General features: G+C 34.6%; 1 protein-coding gene across 2 annotated transcripts; it reads right to left on the bottom strand.

The window, feature by feature from the left end:
* Nucleotides 1–123: 123 nt before the first annotated feature.
* On the bottom strand, nucleotides 124–24,516 carry LOC101509859 (phospholipase SGR2). Of its 2 annotated transcripts, XM_004506317.4 has the most exons (21): nucleotides 24,015–24,516; nucleotides 22,553–22,653; nucleotides 22,282–22,443; nucleotides 18,894–19,049; nucleotides 18,287–18,358; nucleotides 18,017–18,169; nucleotides 14,937–14,987; nucleotides 14,557–14,727; nucleotides 12,320–12,469; nucleotides 11,564–11,629; nucleotides 10,977–11,477; nucleotides 9,499–9,577; nucleotides 9,295–9,383; nucleotides 9,084–9,156; nucleotides 8,471–8,573; nucleotides 5,934–6,027; nucleotides 5,790–5,852; nucleotides 2,737–2,785; nucleotides 1,129–1,226; nucleotides 808–854; nucleotides 124–690 (listed from the first exon to the last, which is right to left on the bottom strand). In XM_004506317.4, the coding sequence occupies exons 1-21, from the start codon at nucleotides 24,226–24,228 to the stop codon at nucleotides 441–443; spliced, it is 2,742 nt and encodes a 913-aa protein (XP_004506374.1). In that variant the 5' UTR covers nucleotides 24,229–24,516; the 3' UTR covers nucleotides 124–440. The 2 variants fall into 2 exon arrangements, with proteins under 2 accessions (XP_004506374.1, XP_073226121.1); XM_073370020.1 differs by lacking the exons at nucleotides 22,553–22,653; nucleotides 24,015–24,516 and having other exon boundaries at nucleotides 18,894–19,071; nucleotides 22,282–22,421.

The following is a 24,516-nucleotide window of genomic DNA, read 5'->3' on the forward strand; positions in this document are numbered from 1 at the left end:
TGTAGACCAGAACTATAATAATGGACATTTCCATTTCTTTTGTGACAAATACAAAGGATCCCAACTCCACGCAAGGGATGTAGGGTAAAAATAATAAAAGTTCGACGAAGGAGGAATCATATATAGTGCACCATAAACCACAACAAATTGTATACATATTTACAGGCAGTAAGATTGTGTTGTGCTTTAAATCGATACAAATCATCATAATTTACATGGACGAATTTTCTTATGCTATGTACATTGGAAGTTGGACTAATCTAACATTACTCTACTCAGCCGAATGAAACAACCCTAAGATGGAGAATCCTTCTAATGTACATAGTTTCGCATATTATATTACATAATCTCAATTAGATTACAACGTGTAGAAGGCAATAACAACAACTACGTATGCAAGGAAATCACATCCCAAACATGTGCTATATATACTCATGTATTTAGAAATCAGTGTTCTTTTGCATAATCTTCTTAGCTTTGCTTGAGAAATTTCTGACCATTACATTATCAGAGAAAGTCAATGGAACATCTTCCTCTACACTATCTCTTTGATCATACCAACCGCCAGAACTAGTCACACATTTCGAGCTTCCAGCGCTATATACCAGTGACGAATTTGGGTCTTCTGGTATATCTCGATACAAGTGCTTTAATATAAAAAGAGCAGTATCATAATCTCGCCAATAATTCCTGTAGACCAGATAAACATCAAAATCACCTGACTGAGTTGAGTCGTAAAATCAAACCATTCCAATAACTGATATTGATATTATGATTACGACAATGTGAAATTCTAAATACACTTACGTGTGCGATCCAATGGCTTGCAGATATGGATGCTCAAATGTCTTATCCTACATTGCAAAGAAAAGTCAAAATTGGACATAAAACTATAACCAAATAAAAGAACTTAGAGATAAGGTAATTCCATTTCCTTCAAAAATTGTTTTGCCTAAATTAATTTTCACCCAAAAATATGGTAGTTTCAATTTAAAGTTGTTGTATGGAGTATTTTTTCTTGTTAATACCAATATCTCATTGGAACAAATTCAAATATGTAGTTTTGAGCACCAAAAGTTTTATAAATCAGGTATGTTTGTTCTCACTATACTTGTCATAACTTCATACCTGAAGCATGTGATCAACTCGTCCAGTTTTGCTTCCTGTCAACCTCTCCATCATTAAAGATCCATATGATGTCTCTTCTTCCTCTTCAGAACTCTCTCCTACAATACAGATAGGTAGGATTTGAACAAAAATGGGGGAACAATTGTCACATTTGTGTAGCAGGATTAATTAAAAATTTAACAAATTAACTACCAGAAGACCATTAAAGTTGAAAAAAAGCATGAACATATAAACATTTTTGGGATTGCTATCTTATATTACATATCACATTTAACAATTAAAACCATAGATGCACCAACATATATCTACATTAGCAACTATAAAGCACAGACGATGTCCAGTTAAACACGTATCACAAATTTTCGTGTAGCGTGTCAAACAGGTCTCACACCCCTTAAAAATGTCCAGTTAAAAAATTTACATTCAGCTCAGACAGCTCTTGGCACGGCCTGTGTACAAATCAAGAGAATGAGCATAAACACCACTTTTGGTGACCACTACTAAAAACTCTTATTATTAAAAGAAAATATGATTTTATTAAAATAATATTATATTTTTAAATGTAAAAGAAATATTTGCAAAATAAAATCCATTAAAATATATGAAGCGCGTAACCATTATCCATTGAAACAAAAAGTTGTATATGTCTAACACTGTTGAGGCTCATTATTATAAGACTTAAATAGATGTTGTAAGAGACATAATTCATCTTATCCTCAGATAATTTTTAAAAAGGATTTCAATGTAAGATTATACTTATTATTTGTAGTATTCTTAATTTGAGTATCATTATCATGTAAAAATTGTAGCTTAAGTCTTAACAACTTAGTTTTTAAAAAGTGAGCATATAAATCTTATTTTTAATTTTGATTATGTCATGTTGATCACATATGCACGCATGACACACATTTATATATGTGAGTGTGTGTGGTGTCTTAAATTTTGGACACTAGTCTTGTCACAGTGTCGTGTTTGTATCGGAGTCAGTGCTTCATAGGTTAAAGAACAAAATCCAAATAAAAGATAAAGCAACCAGTAAGATTTAATCACATGAGTTTGATATAGTGTTATAAACTAAGATCATTTAACAATGCTGTCAAAGAGGTTGTGTGGGAATTGGAAAGCATGCTCATTAGCAAAGTTTGGAATTATTTCATAGATTAACAGACTATAATATGATGCTAAAAACTTCAAAATGAAAATAAAATAAAATAAATTACACAATTTATAATAATAAAAAAAATGTATAAGAAAAAGATATTACATACAACATGCCAATGTTCAACATTTTAAATGTTTTGTGCCTTCTATAGTATTTAACAAAACAAGAAGGGGGTGTATAGGAGTATGTTTTCTTATGAGAAGTAAAAAAACAGTGAAGCAAGACAGCCTTTTAGGAAAAACAAAACAGGAAAAGCATAACATCAAATCTCTTCACAAGCCTGTCAAAATAAAAGGCCCTTCTAAATGTAGGAAAAGCCATATAAAGACTAACACACATTTTAATGGCTACTATATCAGACATCAGTGATCCTACAAGGGATAGAATACTCAAACTCATTATATGAATTTCAAATTTACAAAAAAGAACCTGAAAGACTATATTACCTTTTATGCTCTCTATATTTCTTGATTGACAAACTGCCAGTACCCTATCCTGCTTAGAAAACAGAAATAACAATTGTCACTGTGAAGGGAAGAAAATTGAATATTAGAAGAGTAGGTGTGTGGCATGAGTGTGTTTTCTGATCAATCTGACGGATTCATCATAAATTAGTGTTTCTTCAGTTTCAAGCTTCACTTTTGCAGGTCAGAGAATAATATTACCTTGTGTTATCCATATTGAGCTGGGCCCTTACCACACTTGTAACAAATTTTGGTTATTAAATATCTACTTTGACAAAATTGTTGTTACTCTGAAATGAAACAGAATCCTGAACTCCATTGTAAAGCTAGTAACTTAGAAGCAATCAAACTTAACAGTAGCCACAGTTTTAGCAGTTCCATAATCATCATCCTCTTCATCGGCAATTTTATTACTTTGGTCTAACATTATTTAACATGCATCCCACATTACTTTCCTACTCCCTTTAATATTCCAGTTAAGGTACTAGATAAGAAAATAAAAGGAAAGGTTTCTGGTCAAATGTAGAAGATTGAATTGATAAGGAGCAAAACCCCTAGCATGACCAAGAAAGGGTGAAAGTAGGATTAGGTAAGACGTTTAAAGCAAAGCTTGTTTAGCTGAAGGTTAATGGGAAAAAGAATGAACGGTTTGAATTAGAGCAGTTGGGCCCAAGCCAATGATGTCAATGCTACCCGTCAGCCGTTGGAAGTTCATATCCCAGCAATATACATCTTTTATTCCTTTGATTGACTTCTAAGTAATGATTCTCGTAGCACCAAGTTTCAGAGGACTTGTGTACAGAGACAATCTTCCCTGTTCTATGGAGTCTTTTTCCAGTCATCTATCTACTTTGCATTAATTTCCTTAACAGTTTCAAACAAGCCCAGAGTCTGAAAATTAATTTAAGTATTTGGTTTATTGAGAAATCTTAAACATCAATCTTAAACTGACTTGTTTACCATTATTTTTCTACTTTCCATCCTTCTTTCATTCCTAATTCTTTCCAAATTCAACCAAATGTTTAGGAAAATTACGATAGAAATCCTACAGTCCTTTTAGTACACTATATGGATTGGGAAGATTAGTAGGGGTGTTCATGGTGTAAAAATTGAACCGCATTGGACCACATTAATGGTTTGGTTAAGTTATTAAAAACCACTTTTAAATCAAGTTCAATGCATTTCTGAACCGGTTTATAAACATAAACTAGTTTACTATTTTGAACAAATTTTTAGTTAAAATCAATTTCAAAATAATTATTTGGAAAAAGAATCTTTAAATTCTTTTGATAAAAAAATATCAATTTTTTTTTCGAGAAAAATAAATGTAAAAAATTTTCTGATAAAAACTTTTTCCAAAAAAATAATTTCAAAATTCTTGTAAAAAAATTTTCGATTTTTTTCAAGAAAGGTTTTTTCAATTTTTTTCGAAAAAAAATAGATATAAAAAAATTTCCATTTTTCCTATAATTTTTTTCGAGAAAATAAATTTCAAAAATTTTGTAAGAAAAAAAATCTTAATTGAGATTAAAAAAATTTAAAATTGTTAAATTGGTTGTTGAATTAAGTTTGGTTAACCGAATTGTTTTAAATATGTGGTTCAATTCATGAACCATTTAAATGGTTTGGTTTACTGTGGTGCAATACAATCCAATTTATCAATATGATCCGATTAACCATATTTTTGCACACCCCTAAAGATTAGTTAGGTTACCTGACAGTCTATTTTAGCAAACCTATAGAAGTGAAGTGACCCCAGTTTGCAATCAAAACGCAATACAAATTTTCAGTAAACCATATTTTCTGATTTTTACTGCATTAATATTATCAATATTTTTCAAACGATTTTCGTTAACTATGAATCCAATACTGGAAACCCTTCTCTTAGTCTGTTCATGCTTCCATCTTGTGTTATTATGGAGTGAAAGGCTTTATCTATGCTGTTTTAAGGGGTAATTAGCATAATGAACTTATTTTCAAGAACACATCTCAATCTCTATCTTAGTTACGACTAAATCGTATTAGTGTTTCTGTTTGTTTCTTCATTGATTTCTCGTGATGCCTTGTTATAGGAGGGATGCCTAATGCTCCTTTCCATTTACTTCTCTCTAATAATATATTTTCCGCTTCGTCATCTTCTAATAATAATACAACAATAACATAGTTTTATCTTACTAAGTAGGGTCAGCTACATGGATCAAACAACGCTATAATGTTCTGTCATATAGCACACATCTATCCAACTCATTAATCTCTAGGTCTTTCTTAATAGTTTCTCTTACAGTTTTTTTAGGTCTTCTTATGCCTCTAGTAATTTGACTACCCTCCATCTGGTCTACTCTTCTTATTACAAAATTTACAGGTCTCCTCTCCACATCTTCAAATCACCTAAGTCGAGTTTCCACCATCTTTTCTACGATAGGTAACCCTTATTCTCCAATGCTTTCATTCATAATTCTATCTTGACTAGTCTTTCCACACATCCAACACAACACTCTCATCGCATACACTTATTTTATCCTCGTGTTAGAGTTTTTACCACCTAGCACTTTGTCCCATACAACATTTTCGGTCTTACAATGTGCAATTAAATTTCCCCTTTTGCTTAAGGGGTACTTTTTTATCACCAGCCCAATTGGTAGTGGGAATTGAAAAATGTTGGTACTTACCTTTAGGTACAAGGTTCAACTTCAACTCCCATAGATGCCAAAAGAAGTTGAACCTTGTACCTAGGAGATAAGTACCAAGATTTTTCAACTCCCAAAAGCCAAAAACTCCCACCACCACTGGAGCTACCTGAGGCCTGCCTCCATTTCAACCATCCAATCCAGCTTGAATTTGATGGTTTACATCTCCTTCTAATAATAATAAATAATAAAAATGGCTACACATTTCACAACTATTTTGGGAATGAGCTCCTCTAAATCATGTGATTCCCTCATAAATTTGTAGAACCATATTCAATAAAAAAGAGTGTAAGTAAAGCTAGCATTTTTAACTAGAATATTCTTTGACAAAAAAAAAGAGGAGCTCACCCTTGCAGATTTCATATAATTCTTTATTGTGTGAGTGCGAATTGCTAGATCTTCAGTAAATTCCTACAAGAAGATTGATGGTGTTATTTGAGACATATAATGGTCCAATTTAGTCAAATAACACCAGTATTTCTGCTGCCTCACCTGAAATCCAATATGCAACCTTTTGCCTCCTCTGTGATATGGAATCAAGACTGGGCGTTTGCCAATGTATTCTTTGCAGACAAGGGGCTCTACTCTGTAGTCAATTTAAAAATAGCATGCGATGTCAGGCATTTACTTTTATAAATTTTCATACCACAGATACAGTATTCGAAAATAGAAAATATTAGAAAAATCACAATTGATTCGGTATCATTTCACATGCTGACGTGCATACACTACAGAATTATAGTATATGTGACACTGAATATATTATTGAGGTGTAATATGTTATGCAACACAATACTCCTATTTATACTACTTGAGGAAAGACAGGTGCGATAAATACCTGTCTGTAATTACATTATTACTTTTCAATCTCTCTAACTAAATTTTTAGTTTCACTGATAGAAACCCAAAATCAAGAAACATCCGAAAATGTATTGTTGAATGAAAAGACATTTTACAGAAGGAAAACTCTTGTAATCCCGGAGCAAAGCTCCTCAGAGAAGAGACATTTCTCTTCCTGCCCAAACCATAAAGTTTCTAACTGAATAATGTTCCACCGCTCCCCTTGCTCTTAATATAATATACCCTTTCGTTTCAAACAAATTTGTTACATAAGCAAATTGTAACCAATCCTCTATTTGTTACAACACGAGTTACATGACAAAACCACTTACTATGTCCTCCATGGAAGAAATCTCTATGTGAAGAACAGATAACAGTCACCATTGGCAATATGTTTTTCTATATTTATATTTATTAAATAATTAATAAATAATACTATACATTTATATTAAATAAGTTTAATTAAAATATACCATAGAAAAAGTTATATTAAAATATTTATTTATGTAATTTATACTATGTGTATATAAATAATTTTCTTTTCTATTTCAGGTTTTTTTATTTATTAGACATGTTACTGCATTTCATAAATATTTGTATTTCTCTGTCGAAAAGATACATTTTTATTTCAGTTTAGTTTGAAGGGTTTTTTTACAATTTGTTTAGGTAAGGCCAAGTGGGCAACGCTCCTCTGTCCAACTTTTTAGCTCATTATTGGATTTTTACACTTGTACTATCAAAACATTTAGCTGGCTGCTCATCCATCCCCAATGTTTACTCAAAATGTATAAAAAAAATTACCGGATTGGAACTTCTGGTAACGTCATTAATCCCATTTTTCACTACTGAATTGGAGTTTTACAATACCAGATTATGGAATCCGGGAAAACACCATGATTTTTGGGGGCGGGAGAAGAGCATCGCCCAAACATTTATTATACATTAAAAAGATAGTTGCCCCATTTTGGTTTATTGTAGGCCTATTATATGAAACTCAAACCCTTAAACTGATATTGAGCTGCAATTTTTCCGCAATGTGCAACCACAAACACCGCAACTGTTGAACACAGATAGCAACCAAATGATGTTGCACTCTAGGTAGTCCATCCCAGATAGCGCGTTGCGGTCAACCCCAAAAACTGGGATAGCGGGTTGCGGGATACCGGGATGGCCACTATTTTTTTTGGACAAATTACATAAATAATACTATATAAACATATATTTTTATGCAAAATTAACAATGACTCAAACTCTGAAATATTCATAAATACCAATAAAAAGCCACAAGTCTTAATCAAAAGATACATTTAAATACTAACAAAAGTTAAGGAAATAAAGATAAATATAAAAATAGAGGCAAAAAAACTTAAAGAAAACAGAAATAAAAAAAAAAAAGCAGGAATATGTAAAAAGAAAGAAGGAATAAGTTAAAAAAGAAATAAAGGGAAAAAAAAAACAGAGGAATAAGAAAGAAAGTAGAAAGAAAACAGAGAAAGAAGGAAGGAAACAAAGGAGAGAAAGAAAGAACTTGGGTAATGGACGACGGTGGCTGGAAGATGGGCGGCGGCTGGATCTTGCAGGAAAGGAGGGAGTGTTCGCAAAAAACTGAGAGTGTTTGAAGGAAAGAGAAGAACAATGAAATTAGGGTTAAGAGCGAAAAACCTAAAGTACCCTTTAAAATTTTAAAAAAAACACATCCACGTTTTTGGGCCACGAGAAACACACGACCCGAGTGCGACCCGTGAACCCAGCCAGAACAGCCGCTTTCCTGTTTCGCGCCGCTCCGCGGCCAGGCACTGCGCCACTCTGCTCCGGCGCGATCCCGCCGCGAACAGGCACTATTGACTACCTAGGTTGCACTAGGGGTCATTTCCGCTCGGCGTTCACTCTCTATTAACAACATAGACAGAAACTTAAGAGGGTGTGTACCAGTCCTCTTGTCCATTATAACTGCTGATCTAAATTTTTAATAGTTCATTTATGAACAGAGGATATCTTGAAGGTTATAATAGTTTATAATTAACTGGTCGTTATGCTCTACCGAAATGACTTGTAGCTAATTATCTTAATTGTTTATAATTAACTGGTCGTTATGTTCTACTTAAATGACTTGTAGCTAATTATCAATATTTTGGAATCTCGAACACATTCAATGGGGAAACATCATTAGGGCTAGTATTATGGCAAACCTGTATGCTACTGGATCAAACGGGTGAAAAATGTTAAACATCTGCCGAACGGCTGGTATTTCTTCGCTAATATTTTCCTGTTCCCAATATTCTTGGCCTCTTCCTGGAAGTAACAAGAAGTAATTTATCAACTTCGTTGCGTATAAAAAATTGGACGGTTATAAATAACTGGCATTCGCAATCATTTTTTTTTTCTAATACAAAATTAAACTTATCAGCTCTAATCTTATCTTATTAATCTATTAAAGTCAAACCCAACTGAACATAAATAAAGTTCAGAAACACGTTTATCTTTAAGAAAAAAGAAATCATTTTAAAAAGAAGCAGAAGAAAGTACACTATTGGGAAGAAAAGATATTAGCCAAAATAGAAAAAGTAAAAAGGATTAAACAACTAAGGGAAATAAAACATGCAACAAAGCTGTCCAGTCTCAGATTTCGCCGAATATCAAAAACAGAAATGGTAACTTCACCAAACACCAAATATGATTCAACATAAAGCTACAGAAACAATAAGAAGTATTGTAAAAGAATCTCTTCAAAGATACAGTATCTATCAAGACCAGAAATAAAATTGTTAATGCTGTATAAAAGACAAGCTCAGAAATTATTACCAATGCCAATTCGGATATTCCGGAGTGCAAGAAATACACCTAGAGGGGATCCAACAGCAAAGAATGTATCAACCTTGCATTAATGCATTGTTAGTCACATGAACAACATGACATATACTGTGTCACATATACTGGAAATTAGCAATTGAAATGTACTTCTCGATAAAAAGAGTTTACATGCTAGAAAAAGAGTTTGTAGTTGTTATAATACCTTAAATAGAAGCTTTGTATAATTGATATATGGAGTATAACGCTTTGTTGCATCTGGCATAGGAGGCAACTTTTGAGATAACTGTGGTACTGCCACATGTGTGTAAACAATTAAACATCCTTATTTGCATTTTTTTATTATTAGAAATCAAGACGAAGAAGGAAAACATCTTAAAAAATTTTAAGGACGCAAAACTAATAATACCAGAATGCAATTCTTCTTTGCTATGATCGTCATCAACACACGATTCCAGTCCAGCTAGCTTGGCGTTCAATAAATCAATCTAAATAAAGAAAACGTTGTCAGTTAAAGGCCAAGTTATAAAGGCAGTCGATGTTAGTAGTCGAGATACTATAAAGTCATATAAGGGTATTTCATTTTCATCCACGCTAACTCTGTAGTCTGCACTGTGAAATTATGATATAGGTCAAGCTCAACATCCCTCTCTCTCTTTTTGTATGGAATCAAGATCCTAATATCATCCTGGATTCCATATTCCTTATTCGGACCCTCTATCATTCAAGGGACATTTATTTTGCGGTTGAGAAATTTATTCCCAAGAATAATTTTCCCAAGAAATTGGGAAACTTATTCTCGGGTATTTTATAAACAAAATTGTTTGGTTAAGACATTGTATTCCTGGGAATTTTGAAAGAAGTGGATATATAGGTAGTTACATTAATTTTATTCCCACCTCCATTGGAACCTTTTATTACCACCTCCTTCCATGGGAATAAAAGCATTGGAATTTGGAATTTATGGAAAGTTATCCCGTTCCTGGGAACCTTTATGCCTAGAAATATATTTTTCCAAACCTCCTAACAAACATGGGTATATTCACTCCCACATATCTATTCCCGGAAATGTGATTCCTATACTTGAAGCAAACCACCTCAGCAAATTCTTTGTTTCTGCTTTCATGTCTGTGTAAGTATCCTGCTTTATTTTCATAACATATTTGATCTTCCTAGTTTTCGTTACCATTAGACTATGGTTTTTATTGCACTCTTTTTTCTTTGCCATAATTTTATCCCTTAGGATTTTCCGGCTAAGGTTTTTAATGAGACAGATGTCCACATTTTGCATTTTTGTTCCCTTGGATTTTGGACTAGTCCCCCCAAGGTCTCTTATTTTCTTTTTCTGCTTTTAATATATTTAATTGGGGTATTGCAAATGATGGGGGATAGCTATGGTGTATCATCAACATAGTTGGGATGTCTTAGTTGTTATCTGATGCCTGTGCACTCTAATCTTCTTGATTACAAAAAAAAAGTATCCTGCTTCATGGATGGGGAGACTATGACAAGAAGTGAAGTGCATAACAAGGAAAGCTATTGATCAATTAGTTTGTTCTTTATTTTGATTGGTTAGTTAGTTAAAAGAGAATAATTATATAAATAAGGGAAATCAAATTTAGGAGGGGTGTTATGTACATTTGATAGCTTGTGAGTGTAAGGAGAGATCTCTTGTGAAGGAAACCCTTGGGAGGAATTCTATTCCAATCTTTTGGCTCTTTCTATTTGGTTTTCCATCACATTTTCTTTGAGTTCCTAACAAAAGCATTCTTGAGCATGCTTCGTATATTAAGGCCTCTCAACATCCCTTACCCTCTCTTGGAAAGGAAAACTTACTAGAGAAGTCCATGAAAACAAAATTAAAAAAGAAAAAAACTGGAAACCAACCTCTTCCCGAAGCTTCTTGATTACATCATCTTCGTTGTTTGTACTATTACATTTTTCCTGAGCTGCTGGTAGCCCAACATTCACACTCTCTAGTTTATCCAATGCACCCGTTTTGTCAAAAAACATGTCACTAAAATCAGAAATGCACTCAGAAACTTCTCCCTCATTACTTGGGCTCACAGAGTTAGGTCCTACAATAAAATTGTTTCCACTTGATAAAGCAGGACATAAAACTGAGGACTCCGAAAATTCTGCCTCCATTTCTGTAGAAGTCTGTTGTATACTCTTCTTTTCGTCGTAGGGGCTCTTCACACCAAACGTGTCATCCTGATTGATTGATGAGTGATGAAAATAATTACTTTTCTTATCAGGGACTGACTCCTCATCTTCACCATGTTCCCTGTACATCCAGTCCATTGGAAATGGGGACGACAGATTATCTTGATGGCAGAGGATATCATATGAGAGGACACTTCCCAGAGAATGACCATATAATGAAACCTACACAAAAGTAACCATAAAGTGAACCACTATAGACATTGAAAATGCATAGAGGGAAAAACGAAGCCATTTTTCCACAAGCATACCTTTCCATCATATCCAGGATTCCTCTTAAGAAATTTCAGATATAGTCGGTTCAGTTGGTTGGATACCTAGAGAAGTGTAAATTCACAGGTCAAAAATTAAACATTGTTTAATCCTCTATTACATTAGTCTAACATCTAAATCTTCAAAGCAACCCATCCAACTCCTAAGAAAAAGACAATACGAATTTATTATGCACCTTGTTTCTAAAAATGGATATATCTGCACTGCAGTTATAAGTAATTCTAAAATGAAAAGTAGGTTTCCATTTATTTATGCAGTGCATGTTTTGCAATTGCAGAACAGGTAAGGATACAAGCATCTCAGAACTAAAACTCTTATTAGCTATTAAAATACAGAATTTAGGTTTATGGAATATATAGAATCTAGAAGATTAAAGGAAGAATCAATTAAACATTGTATGGAGGTTGCAGACCATCGAAGTTGTTGCATTGTTGTTCTGTTTCACTATGTTTTCTAATAAAATACCATCTTTCTATCAAAACCTCTGCAGCTAAATGATGTGGACTAGCAACCTTCCAAATTCTTCTAATATTGGCATTTATTGTTGAATAAGTGAACTGTCTCTTTATGCTTCCTTATTTCATTTCTCTTCTTTATATGTTTCATATGCATCATAGATGTCAAAATCATAAATGAAGATAAATAGCAAAAAGTTGAAAAGATCTGATGATTATGTTAAGGAAGATTTAAAGAAACACTGAAAGCAGTAAACACAGGCACACACTCTCTCTTACCGAGTCAATTATGTCTTGACAGTAAATTGGGCTCATGTAGTACAACACATCGTGAACAGTTGCACTTAGCGTGACACGCAATCCCCGCACTCCATCCAAGGTTATTTTCTCAACAGCTGTTTCACCACTCAGCTTCAAACCTTTCCTCCACTAGATAACAAGAAATCACCAATTAATTAATTATTAATTATAGTCAAATAACTGAAGGTATAATAAGGTTTCAGCAAAAAAGCGATATGCTTTTTAGCACTCAGTTGAAGCATTTGTTCAGAGCGATATGTCACAAACACAACAAGGATTTCAAAGTATTTCTCTTTACACTTAAACAAGCTATGGGATTGGATAATGTATATGACCTCTCTTTGGTGTTCAAATTTTGGATGTTTAAAGGGATTGCTCTTTCTGACATGATGATAGACTGTGCAGCATGCTACAAGAGAGGACATCTCATCTTCTAAAAATAGACTAATAAATTTAAAAATTGGAAAGAAAGAAAAAAGGCGAATAAATAAATAAATGAAGCTCCTTCTGATATAACTCCGGTTTTGTTGGCTTATGCAATGGGAGTATAATTTGCTCTTTGCTTTTCTTTTTAACTTATCCGTTGTAACCAGAAAAAAGCAAAAGGTATGTTACTTTTGTATGATTTCCCAATTCATACTAAATTCCAATTCTACAAAAACAATTCTAGCATTCCGTAATTACCATACCACTTTTAATTGAAATAATGCATGTTTCCAGGAAACAAGAATCGAACAGCACCACAAACACTCAAAATTGTTTGGAAAGGAAAGCAAGTTTAACTGACAAATTTTCGCAACTCCTGCAGAGACTTACAGGGATATCTAGGTATTTGGTGCACGTTTCTCATTATGCGGTACAGGTTACAATTCAGAAAACAGGACTTTGGATCAAATCTAGGTAGTCAATCGCGGCGGTTCCCGGCAGCGTGGCGGCGAAGGGTCTGGCCGCAGCGGCGCAGTGCAGCGCGGGGAAAAGCAAGCTCGCGCACGATCTGGGTACGTTTGTGGGTCGCATTCCGGGTGGCATGTTCCCAAAGCCCATAAAACGTGATTTTTTTTTCTTCGAGAAAAACCAATATTACCCTTCCATTTTAAAAAAATTTGGGGGTATTTTTGGTATTCCATATTTCAGATTTCACTAACCCTAATTTCACTTTCCTTCTTCTCCGTTCACGTTGCCTTCCTCGTTCTTCTTATTCTTCATTCCTCCTCGCTGCTGCTTTTGTTCTTCCACCACCAGCCCCGCCGTCCAGCTTCAAACCGCCGCGCCGCCTCCAGCTTCAAACCGCCGCGCCGCCTCCAGCTTCATACACCACCAGTTGCGCCGCTTCGTTTTTTTTATCTTTAGTTTTTCTTTTCTGTAGTTACTTACTTCCTTCTTTCCCTTTTTTTTTTCTTTAGTTTTTCTTTTCTTTTCTTTTGTTACTTAGTTTCTCTGTTCTTTTTTTTTTCTCTGTCCTTTTCTACTTCCCTTCATTTAATATTTTTTAAAATTGTTTTTTTATTACTCTATGTTGAAGAAGATAATGATATTTAATATTTAAATGTATTATTTGATTAAGACTTGGGGTTTTTTTTATTACTATGTATAAATGTTTATGAGTTTGAGATATTGTTTAATTATGCATGTTATATACTATTATTCATGTAATTTGTTCAAAAAAAAAAATACAGGTAATCCCGGTATCCCACAACCCGCTATCCTGGTTTCCGAAGTTGGCCGCGACGCGCCGCTATCTGGGATTAACTACCTAGGATCAAATCAATGATACATATTGCAATTCAATTACTACAAATTAGCGTAAAATCAGTTTTAATTTAACTTCGTATCAAACAAGGACCAATGTGCCAAAATCGAACGCCAGGGGTGAGACAGCTTAATTTTATAGAGACAGAAGCATCATAAAAAGCACATAACACGTAAACAGGGAATACAGGTAATCCCGGTATCCCACAACCCGCTATCCTGGTTTCCGAAGTTGGCCGCGACGCGCCGCTATCTGGGATTAACTACCTAGGATCAAATCAATGATACATATTGCAATTCAATTACTACAAATTAGCGTAAAATCAGTTTTAATTTAACTTCGTATCAAACAAGGACCAATGTGCCAAAATCGAACGCCAGGGGTGAGACAGCTTAATTTTATAGAGACAGAAGCATCATAAAAAGCTCATAACACGTAAACAGGGTAAGAGAAACACATCAGATACCTGACATGGGATATAGAGGACCCTTTGAGTGCCGAGTTGGTGTGAAGTAAGGTGCTGCTCTGCAAGACTTGCTGTAATATGGCGAAAATTGCCCACATCGTCAACCAAATTAGATTTTTCCAACCTCTGCCCAATCCCATGAACCATAAATACCAAATGTCGAACAGGCACCTACAAACAACTATCGTCATGCAATTGACATCAAGCAAAAGGGATGGTGAAAACAGCTGTGGTGTATGATCAAATTCAGTTTTTTAAATTAGATAAAATAAAGAGTTCCAGTAGAAAAGTATGGAGCCCCACAGAGAACATGAGAAGATAATAGTCTTTTATAAACATTAGTATAATGATGATCACAACCTGGATTTTTGTTTAAATACCTGGGAACAGTAGTCATCCATCTCCTCCTCCTTCTTTTGCCTTAATTCATCCTATGAAAAGTTGAAAGTTAGTACTAATAGAACCAATCTGCACTTACATTCTTCAAGAAAGAATGAGCACTTAGTTTATTGATTTATTCAACTATCCAATTATGATATCAAACAAAAATACAAAATGAAATTCTTTTTACCGCGTAAACAAGTTAAAAAAAACATTGTTATAACAAGAAACAGTCAACTTTTCCATTCTCATTGTTATTGTTGTACATAGGCATATATTTTGTAATTATGTCAGTAACTATTCAGCCATATAGTGTAGTCTGTATAACCATATAAATGTTTGTACTCTAGATATTTTCAATTATATTCAAATATACTTTTTCAAATGGTATCACAAGCTCCCGGTCTTGACAGCCTTGTTTCTATGTAAAAACCCTAGTCCCCTTGAATGTGGTTCCCATTTTTGTTGCCTTCATCGCAGCCCTTAGGACCTTCAATATTGGTCATTGTCCATTGCCTGTTGTTGCCCCACAACCTCCGTCTACCACCATCTAATAATTTTGGGTGTCGTTGACCATCATTTGCGACCAATAAGAGCACACTCTTTTCTTCGAACATTCACATGGAGGAAAACTAAATGTATTTCCAGTTTATACAGATCATCTACTACATGAGAGGATCTAATTGAGAGGCAACTGATCAAAGAGAACTTATCATTAGAGTTTGAGAGGAAGGACCTTGTACAACTCAAGTATTTCTTAGGAATTGAGGTGGCCTACTCAAAACAAAGCATTTTCATCTCTCAGAGGAAATAAGTGTTTGATCTTTTGCAAGATGCAGGAGAAATGTTTGTTACACACTAGGCCTGATTTGGCAATACATTCAACATAATGAGTCAATTCATGCATAATCCAAGGGTGAGACACTTGCAAGTTGTAAATTTTGCTCTACAATATCGCTGTAAAATATGAGTCATTTATGTGTATTTCTTGTGAGGTCACACCTTCTATTTATAATGATGTTGCATTAATTACATTCAATATCTAGGAAGTTGTGTTGACTAGGACTACTAACAATTAGCCTAGGATGTTGCACAATCAAAGAATAATAAAAACATACACTGAATTTTAACACTCCCCCTCAAGCTAAAGCTTACTATGATTTAAGTTTTGTACATCAAAACATTTTGTCACTAAAATTGAAACTAAGTATGACAATAATTGGACTTGTTTGAGAAGAGAAGACACCATTAATGATTCATGTGTGGGTAAAGAGTTATCATTGGATTGATCATCGATGGGAATAAAACGCGCCACTAATATGATTCATATGTGAGAATAGAGTCACCACCGGATTAATCGTCTGTGGGAATAAAAGGCGCCACTAATATGATTTATATGTAGGAATAGAGTCACCACCGGATTGATCGTTGGTGGGAATAAAAGGATTGTCTGAGCAAATGGTACCTTGTCTTTGGTTCCCAGAGTAGCAGCTTAATCTGTATAAATGGCAAAATCGACCAATTTTTTGCAAGGAATGAGCGGAAGAGTAGTGAACTAAAAGCGCAAGAAAAAAAACAACAACTAATACAGTGCCAGACATGGAAATCTATACGAAGGGAAGATGAAAGGTTGCGGAAAAATCACCAAAAGATGGTAAACACCTCAAAATGTGGCAAAGGGGCTCTTGGTGTGGCCGGCACTCGAAAACGATAGTCGGGAAGAACTGCACATGCGGGTTTTGTGGTGGTGCGTGGGACCCACACGCAGAGAAGGTGGAGGCTCGTATGTTGGCGACGAGAAAATATGAGAAATTTGTGTATTTCTTGTGAGGCCACACCTTCTATTTATAATGATGTTACAATAATTACATTTAATATCTAGGAAGTTGTGTTGACTAGGCCTACTAACAATTAACTTAGAATGTTGCACAATTAAAAAATAATAAAACATACACTGAAGTTTAATAATCTCAAATCCACTCCAGGAAGGGGACTCTTATTCAAAAAAAGGTGGAAGAGGTTATTGTGCATTCCTTTGTAGGAACATTGTTTCTTGGAAAAGTAAGAACCAAAGCGTAGTGGCTTGATCAATTGTTGACGATGAATTTAGAAGGCTATGGCACAATAAACATGTGAGCTATTGTGGATGAAGATTATACTGGATTACTTGAAGAAACAATAGGAAGACCCTGTGGAGTTGTGTTGTGATAATAAATTGGCTATTAGTATTGCTCAAAACAAAGGGATTGCAAACATAATGATTAAGCAACCTTGCAAGTTGGAAATGTGTTAGAAACACAAGAATTAAACAATAACAATTTTATTGAATGATTGAGAAAGAATGAGAGAGAGGGAGAGAGAGAGAGATCATCCATGGGTTTCCCCTTCTACAATAGAGACACTACACTATTCACAAAAAGTTTACAACACTCAATATCAATAATCCTCTATATCCTTGTGTTCACCTATTTATATGTGATACTCTCTAACTAATCAATTAACTAACTCCTCCTTATCCCATATCCTAACAAAGTAACTCATTCTATACTGTTACTACTCCTTATCCTATATCCTAATAAACATTTTATCATATATTCAAACAGAATGATAGACAAATCCATTCACTAGCTTGAAGGGGAGTCTTGTAAAATGGTGTATATCTTGTATTATTATGTTAATAATTGTATTCGGCCCATTAATCAGGCCAAAAGGTATAGTGTAGTCTATATAAGCATATTAGTGTCGGTACACTAGATATTTTCAATAATATTAACACATATTTTTCAACAGTTATCATTTTTTAATATGATGCAGCTCCAAATTTTATTATTATATTATAAAATGTGTATTAGAAATGATAAAAGATAAATATGGATATGATGGATATTACTAGACCAAGGTTCTTGTATGTCATTATAAACACAATTTAATAGTCACGAGGATTATATAAGATACAGTTACACAGCAAAATTGGGATCTAATGTTCGTATCCATCTATGGAAAGATTGAGTACTCTAATGGCAGACTATCTCTACATTGTAGCAGTAGCACTACTAAGGGAGGGAAAAAAATTAGAAACCTGGGATGGTTTTGGCGAATTTGAAGGGGAGTAACCACGTCTTAGCTTGATTCCACTTCCGGTAAGACTCACAAAATTAGAAAAGCCAGAAGCATCAACATTTAGCCAGGCTTCCCATGTATCATCTTCTCCTGTGAAAAGGGCATGCAGGCCCTGCATGTTCAACATAAATGTACAATATCACACCAGGTATTAAAATGCAAAACGATCTCTATCCATAAAACGATACACAAATAAACCATATCATCATTGTAAGAATAATCTGCATACTTGGGTGGAGCCTTGCAAATCGACTCGAGCAGCAAAAAGTCCTGACAGTTGAAATGTTCTCCGATGCCATACCTATAGAAACCAATAAAAAATAAATCTTTTGCTTTCTGAAGCAAATATGAGTGCAAATTGAAAACGGACTATTCTCTTTCGTGCCCTAACCTAACCCTCTGGCCGTAAAAAGGACTTACATTGCTAAACTAGTAAATTACCTAGGAGACCAAGACAAAAAAGTATTATTTAAATAACAGTACCTAATTAGATGCATAGTTACTTAGCAGTTAGAATCAACTTGTTTTATTAAAAACTCCAAATTTTGGTGGAAAAAGAAATGGTTTAGTGAAATTCTAAGGGCGGTGCACTTTGGAATTCAAAATTTGCAGTTATTTGATGCTTAACACTAAAGAGGATGCTAAAATTTTCAGATACATGTACTGGTATGCCTTTTATGAGAAATTTGATGATAATGAAGACGAATCATGCTATCATTGCTTTGAGTGTATATTTTTAGAATTTTATGTCAGAACCACCCTTACAGCTAATCATTTCTAAATTGTAGCAATGATTTCTATATTTAAAAAAATGTGCTTTAAACAATTATACAGACCTGACTGCGATAAGCAATCTCTAGTTGTTCAGCAACATCTTCGCGAAGTGGTAGCCAGTCGAGGCCCCCTTTACGAGCAAACCAATGGCCTCTTAGAACACGTCGATTTTCTCCATTCCAATAAACAGGGAAACAATGTCTTTTAATCATATCTACCTGTATTGATGAGCATCACATCCTTGGAAAGAAGTTCCCAATTTATTTCTTTTTAAAGATAGGAAAGTCATATTCTCTCAAACTCTAATTATGAAAAGTTCAAATTTAATAGTGTTCAAACAGTCCTAATAATATCCTTAGAAATTTAGTTTAGCATATGCAATAAATACTAAGTTCAGAAAATAATAAATAAATGCCTAAAGGAACCTAAGAATTGGATTCCAAGGATTTAGAGGAAGAAAACTAATATTTAGAAAAAAGATAAGAAATAATAGGAGAGAATCTCTCCAAAGAAAATGAACACAAGAGCAGATACACTCCTACAATAGTTTATACCACTCAATTTCTAAATTTGCTAAAAGATGCTTTCTAAGGGAATGGAAGTCTATATTTATAGACTTCCTATATACAAGTATAGGGAAAAGGTTTAATAGCAACTACCCTAAAACAGAAAATAACTAACTAATCCAACAACCTTAACTACTTTAACTACTCTAATTTTCCTTTATTCTATGTTCTAACAATACACTCCTCTTCAAAACAACCTTGTCCTCAAAGTTGCAAACTACTAAATTCCTTAATGTTCAACTTGTCAGAAAAAAACAAAATACAATTGTCCTCCTGGGTCCCACTGTTGAGGTCTTGGTGACTCATTGTTGAGTTTCATATACCCTTTTCTTCAGTTTCCTGCCATAACAGCAAACACACTGTGTTCCGAATTGGACTCAGTGTGCCTTGGGTTAGCCCCAACAAAGTATGGCCTCTAATTAGATTATCCAAGTTCCTTGTTTTCTGAACCATGAGGCTATAATCAGATTGGCCTAAGCAAGCCCATTAAGTCTGAAATTGGACCTAACATTAACAAGGCCCATTTTGCTTGTTTATCTCTCTTCTTCGTTGGAATCGGACGCTCGAACCCATTCGTCCTTTGTGCTCCCCTCAGCTACGACCCCATGGAAAGCTCAAATGGATTGGCGGTTGGCCAATCTGGTTGTGTCGGATTTCTTGAACACAGAATCAGACAGAACAAAGGCGGTGGCGGAAGGCGAATGTTTGAGAAGCTTTCCAGCCACAATTTCGAGTGTGAGGGACAAGGAGAAGAAGCTTGAATCGAAGATAACGTTTTGTGTCAAGTATGGCTTCATGGAGGAAAGCTCTGCCGAAAGAAAAATAGATGATAAACGAGGACAAGACAAGAAAGAGGAACAACGCCATTGATGAAACTTGAGATTTGCCAACTCGTCACTGTTGTCCTTCAGATGGGGGAGCCACAATCAGCAAATAAGCCATCAGATGCAGTTCCTGCATGGTCAGTTTCCCTATAGCTGCAATCCCTGTTGTTTCTGATTGTACTTTCCAATCTGATGACTCCGACGAAGGCACAAGGCCTGCTGGAATCTTAAAGGGCCGAGAACCAATGCTTTTGCACAGGATTTGGTGGCTGCTTCCTTTCTCCTCTACCACAGTTTTTTGTTTGTCGATAAACATTATTTCCTCCATATCCGAATGTTAGAATATTAGAAAATATCTTCTATATTATATTAGAGTATCTTGAGTTGTTTTTTAGGATCAATTTATAATCATAGAGATATCTTAGAATATCTCATTATTATTATGATTTGTTACTGATTTAAGATTGAATCTATGTTTCTCTATAAATAGAGATTAATATTGAGTCTTTTGTAATCAAGTTAGCATAAAGCTATTATCAATAATATTCAAACTCTTATTATTTTCTCTAAAATTCCACAACTTCAACAAATTTCCAAAATATAAGTTTTTGATGGAACGTTCATCTTCATTAATTTTCTGAATAAAAAAAAAACTTCCCAGCACTGTCATCCAACCAAATGGGCCATTTAAGGTGTGTAATTTTTCCTTCTTCAACCACGAATGCAAGACTGGGTTTTCTTCCTTTTCTGAATCTTTCTTCGTCGATTCTTGCTCTGTTAACTTCACACTCTATTGATTCTGTTTTTCTGATGGTTCTTGGTTTTTCGACAGCAACCCCCATTGAATTACACAACAGATTTGCTGTTGTGGCTTCTTCAACAGCCTCTGTAACTCCCTTCTTGACTTTGTTTTGTGGTTCTTGATTGCAAAACCTACGGATCATACCTATGCAAAAAGTTTCCAAGTTGGATCTGGGTTTTCTTGATCCCAAGAACGAAACCAAAACAGTATCCATGCATCCATGATAATGAACGCCCACTGCACTTTATTGAACCCATAAATTTCATGCTTCAAAAAGAACCTTTCAGCCTGTGCAACCCACCCAACTGGATCGGTCCCTGAAAAGTTGGGTAGCCCTGCCTTCTTAGCCCACCAATCCTCCATTTCCATGTACAGTGGCACTCCCTCGAAACCGGCAAGTCGGACCAATTGTTAAGAACCCAAGAATTGGATTCCAAGGATTTAAAGGAAAAACACTAATATTTAGAAAAAAGATAAGAAATAATAGGAGACAATACGCTCCTACAATACACAAGAGCAAATACGCTCCTACAATAGTTTACACCACTCAATTTCTAAATTTTCTAAAAGATGCTTTCTAAGGGAATTGAAGTCTATATTTATAGACTTCCTATATACAAGGATAGGGAAAAGGATTAATAGCAACTACCCTAAAACATAAACAACAACTAACAAACAGAAAATAACTAACCTAACTAATTAATCCAACAACCCTTAACTACTTTAACTACTCTAATTTCCTTTTATCCTATGTCCTAGCATAAACACTTCATCCCCGTGTTATTGAAACGTATAAAAGTTAAGAAGAAAAATCTATGAACGCCGTTACATAGGATCTTGTATCATATTTACATAGCATGATATACAGAAAAGACAGCAAAGATTCACATGTGTAAAATGTGTTCATATTATTGGAAAGAAAGAATGAACTAAAACACAGATATTTGTTTTCAGCTTTTCTTTTCCATTTCGCTTTAGTCCAACATCTTTTTCTCTAGTTCATTTCTCTTTTTTGAAGAAAGCGAGATTGTATGAGAAAGCACCGAGGCTTAGAGGAAAAAAAAGTCGAAAACTGTGCAGCCAAATTCTTAACACACACAAATTTCATCAACAAATCAGCCAAGAGTTGGAAGAATTAAAGAAGGAATGTAACATATGAAAAAATATCATGACTACATGTGCTAAGAAAAAGCATTATGTTAATAATTATCATTATGAGGTCTACGGGAAAACATGACAAAAAATATAAAACAAGTACCTCGTAAAGTCCTCCCTTCACAGGAACACCAACTCTCTCTTCCTCAATTTCTTCAGATAATTGATGTCTATCCAACTTGGTACCGGAACTTTGTCGTTCTCTTGGTCCTTCACTACACTCTGCATATTCTCTCCACCAACTAGAAAGCAATTCTTCCTCTCTCTGCAAATAAAAACAAACAAAGAATCTCACTATCTAAAGGACACCAAAGCCACTATTCAAATGAAGATAAGTACAAGAATTTTACCTAGTACACATTTTTAAAAATTACCTGCAAGAAAGATGCTTCAATTGCCAGAGAATCCCTCATGCCAAAACGAAAATAGTCACTCTTCCCCACTATCTCCGTGCTCGGGACCGACGCCGCTAACTCTGCAACAGAATACCAGCAAAACAGATTCAAAATGGATTTAGTGGAGTTTGGTGCTAATGCACCGGCCAATAACCACAAAATATGATTCCTCTGATCCTCTAGCCTCGTAAGGAGCACCAACAAATAGCTTTAACAAATCTAATACAGTTCCTAAATCATACATGTCTTCGTGAACAGAATACAAAATGCATCTCTTTTCGCTACTAATACAGAAGGGGAAAACTTTACCCACCCCCACATTTCTAAAAACCACACATAATTCCAGAAGTGTACCTTCTGAGAACATAATTTGTCCAGAAGTGTACTACCAGACGGCACAAAATATGTGTTTTTTATTTCAGATGTCTACATCCGAAGTCATGTTTGCGGGTGTGGAAAGTTTCTCCCAGTACAGAACTTAAAGTCAGACCAAACATAAGGAAGCTCGAACCCTTACTTTAGACACACCAGCAAGAAACTTATTTACTACTTATTTTTTATAAAACACATCATCCTTAGCCCCCAGAGAATAAGGTTCAATCTCTAGTCTACTTAAGCTAAAAACAACATTTAGTTTGGGGACAAATTCTAAGGTGCACCAGGTCTACCATAAACTAATGCGTAAAAGTCACTCAAAACAATAACGATGATCGACAACACTCTTTAAAAGTACAAGTTAACAGTTCTTCTCGTCTTTACGTTTGAGATGGTGACTTATTGATTTCGGTTCAACAAGTTAGATTTTGAGCGACATACCATCAAGTCATTGCCTTACCCATATAGTACAAGAGGACCGTTCAGATGAGTGTCGACTCGTTAGAGTTTCGGATGACTTTTAAACAATGGTATATGGTGGTCCACAGTAGCATTTACCTTAGTTTGTGTAAGCCCTAACTTTTCTGTTACTCTCACTTAAGAAGATCTCACTTCCAAGTTCGCTTTAACAAATCATACACTTGTACTACTCATGTAAGCTATATATAAATAGATTAAAAAAAAACTAAGCAAAATTTGATATCTCAATTCAGATCATCAACATACAAGGGGAAGAAAACTTGAAGAAAAAAAGTTTCAAATTAATTAACAGGAATTTGGAATCTGTATAAGTGAAAGTAAAAAAAAAAAAACCTATTAAATTACACTTGTACTACTCATGTAAGCTATATATAAATAGATTAAAAAAAAACTAAGCAAAATTTGATATCTCAATTCAGATCATCAACATACAAGGGGAAGAAAACTTGAAGAAAAAAAGTTTCAAATTAATTAACAGGAATTTGGAATCTGTATAAGTGAAAGTATAAAAAAAAAAACCTATTAAATTAAAAAAAAAAAAAAAAAAAAAACGGTTTATTAGGTTTTGAATTGGATTGAAACATACCATTAGGTGCCAACGGGGTTTTACAAAAGTACCAACGAACATCACCGCCATCAGAAGAACTAGTGGTTTGAGCGAGATACTTATGTCTTGCTTTAGAATGTTCGATCACGTCTTCCAATCTAGCAATATTCGAAGGCGTGTTTTTCAGCAAGTCAGGAAGAAGGCTAGTGGGGGTGGTGGTGGTGGTTGCTTCTGCTTCCACCCCTTCCGCCATTACCAATAACGCGATTTCTTCGCTGCTAAATTAATTTTTCGTAACTTCGTGTTAATTGTTCCTTGGTTGATTCGTTTGTGTTGCGTGACTTGAACAACACGAATTGTTGTATAACAAAGAAAGGAATGAAGGAATTGAGAAGAATGACAGATGACATGCGTTGAATGTCAGGTGAAATTCAACCGATGCACCGCTGGATGTTCCCTAAAATCATACAGACGCACCTTGTGTTGTCAACTCTATTTTTCTAGTTTGATTCTCAAACTTTTTTCTTTTTTTCGTGTTCCT

Source organism: Cicer arietinum, chromosome 6 (genome assembly GCF_000331145.2).
Source record: "Cicer arietinum cultivar CDC Frontier isolate Library 1 chromosome 6, Cicar.CDCFrontier_v2.0, whole genome shotgun sequence".
NCBI classification, from domain to species: Eukaryota; Viridiplantae; Streptophyta; class Magnoliopsida; order Fabales; family Fabaceae; genus Cicer; species Cicer arietinum.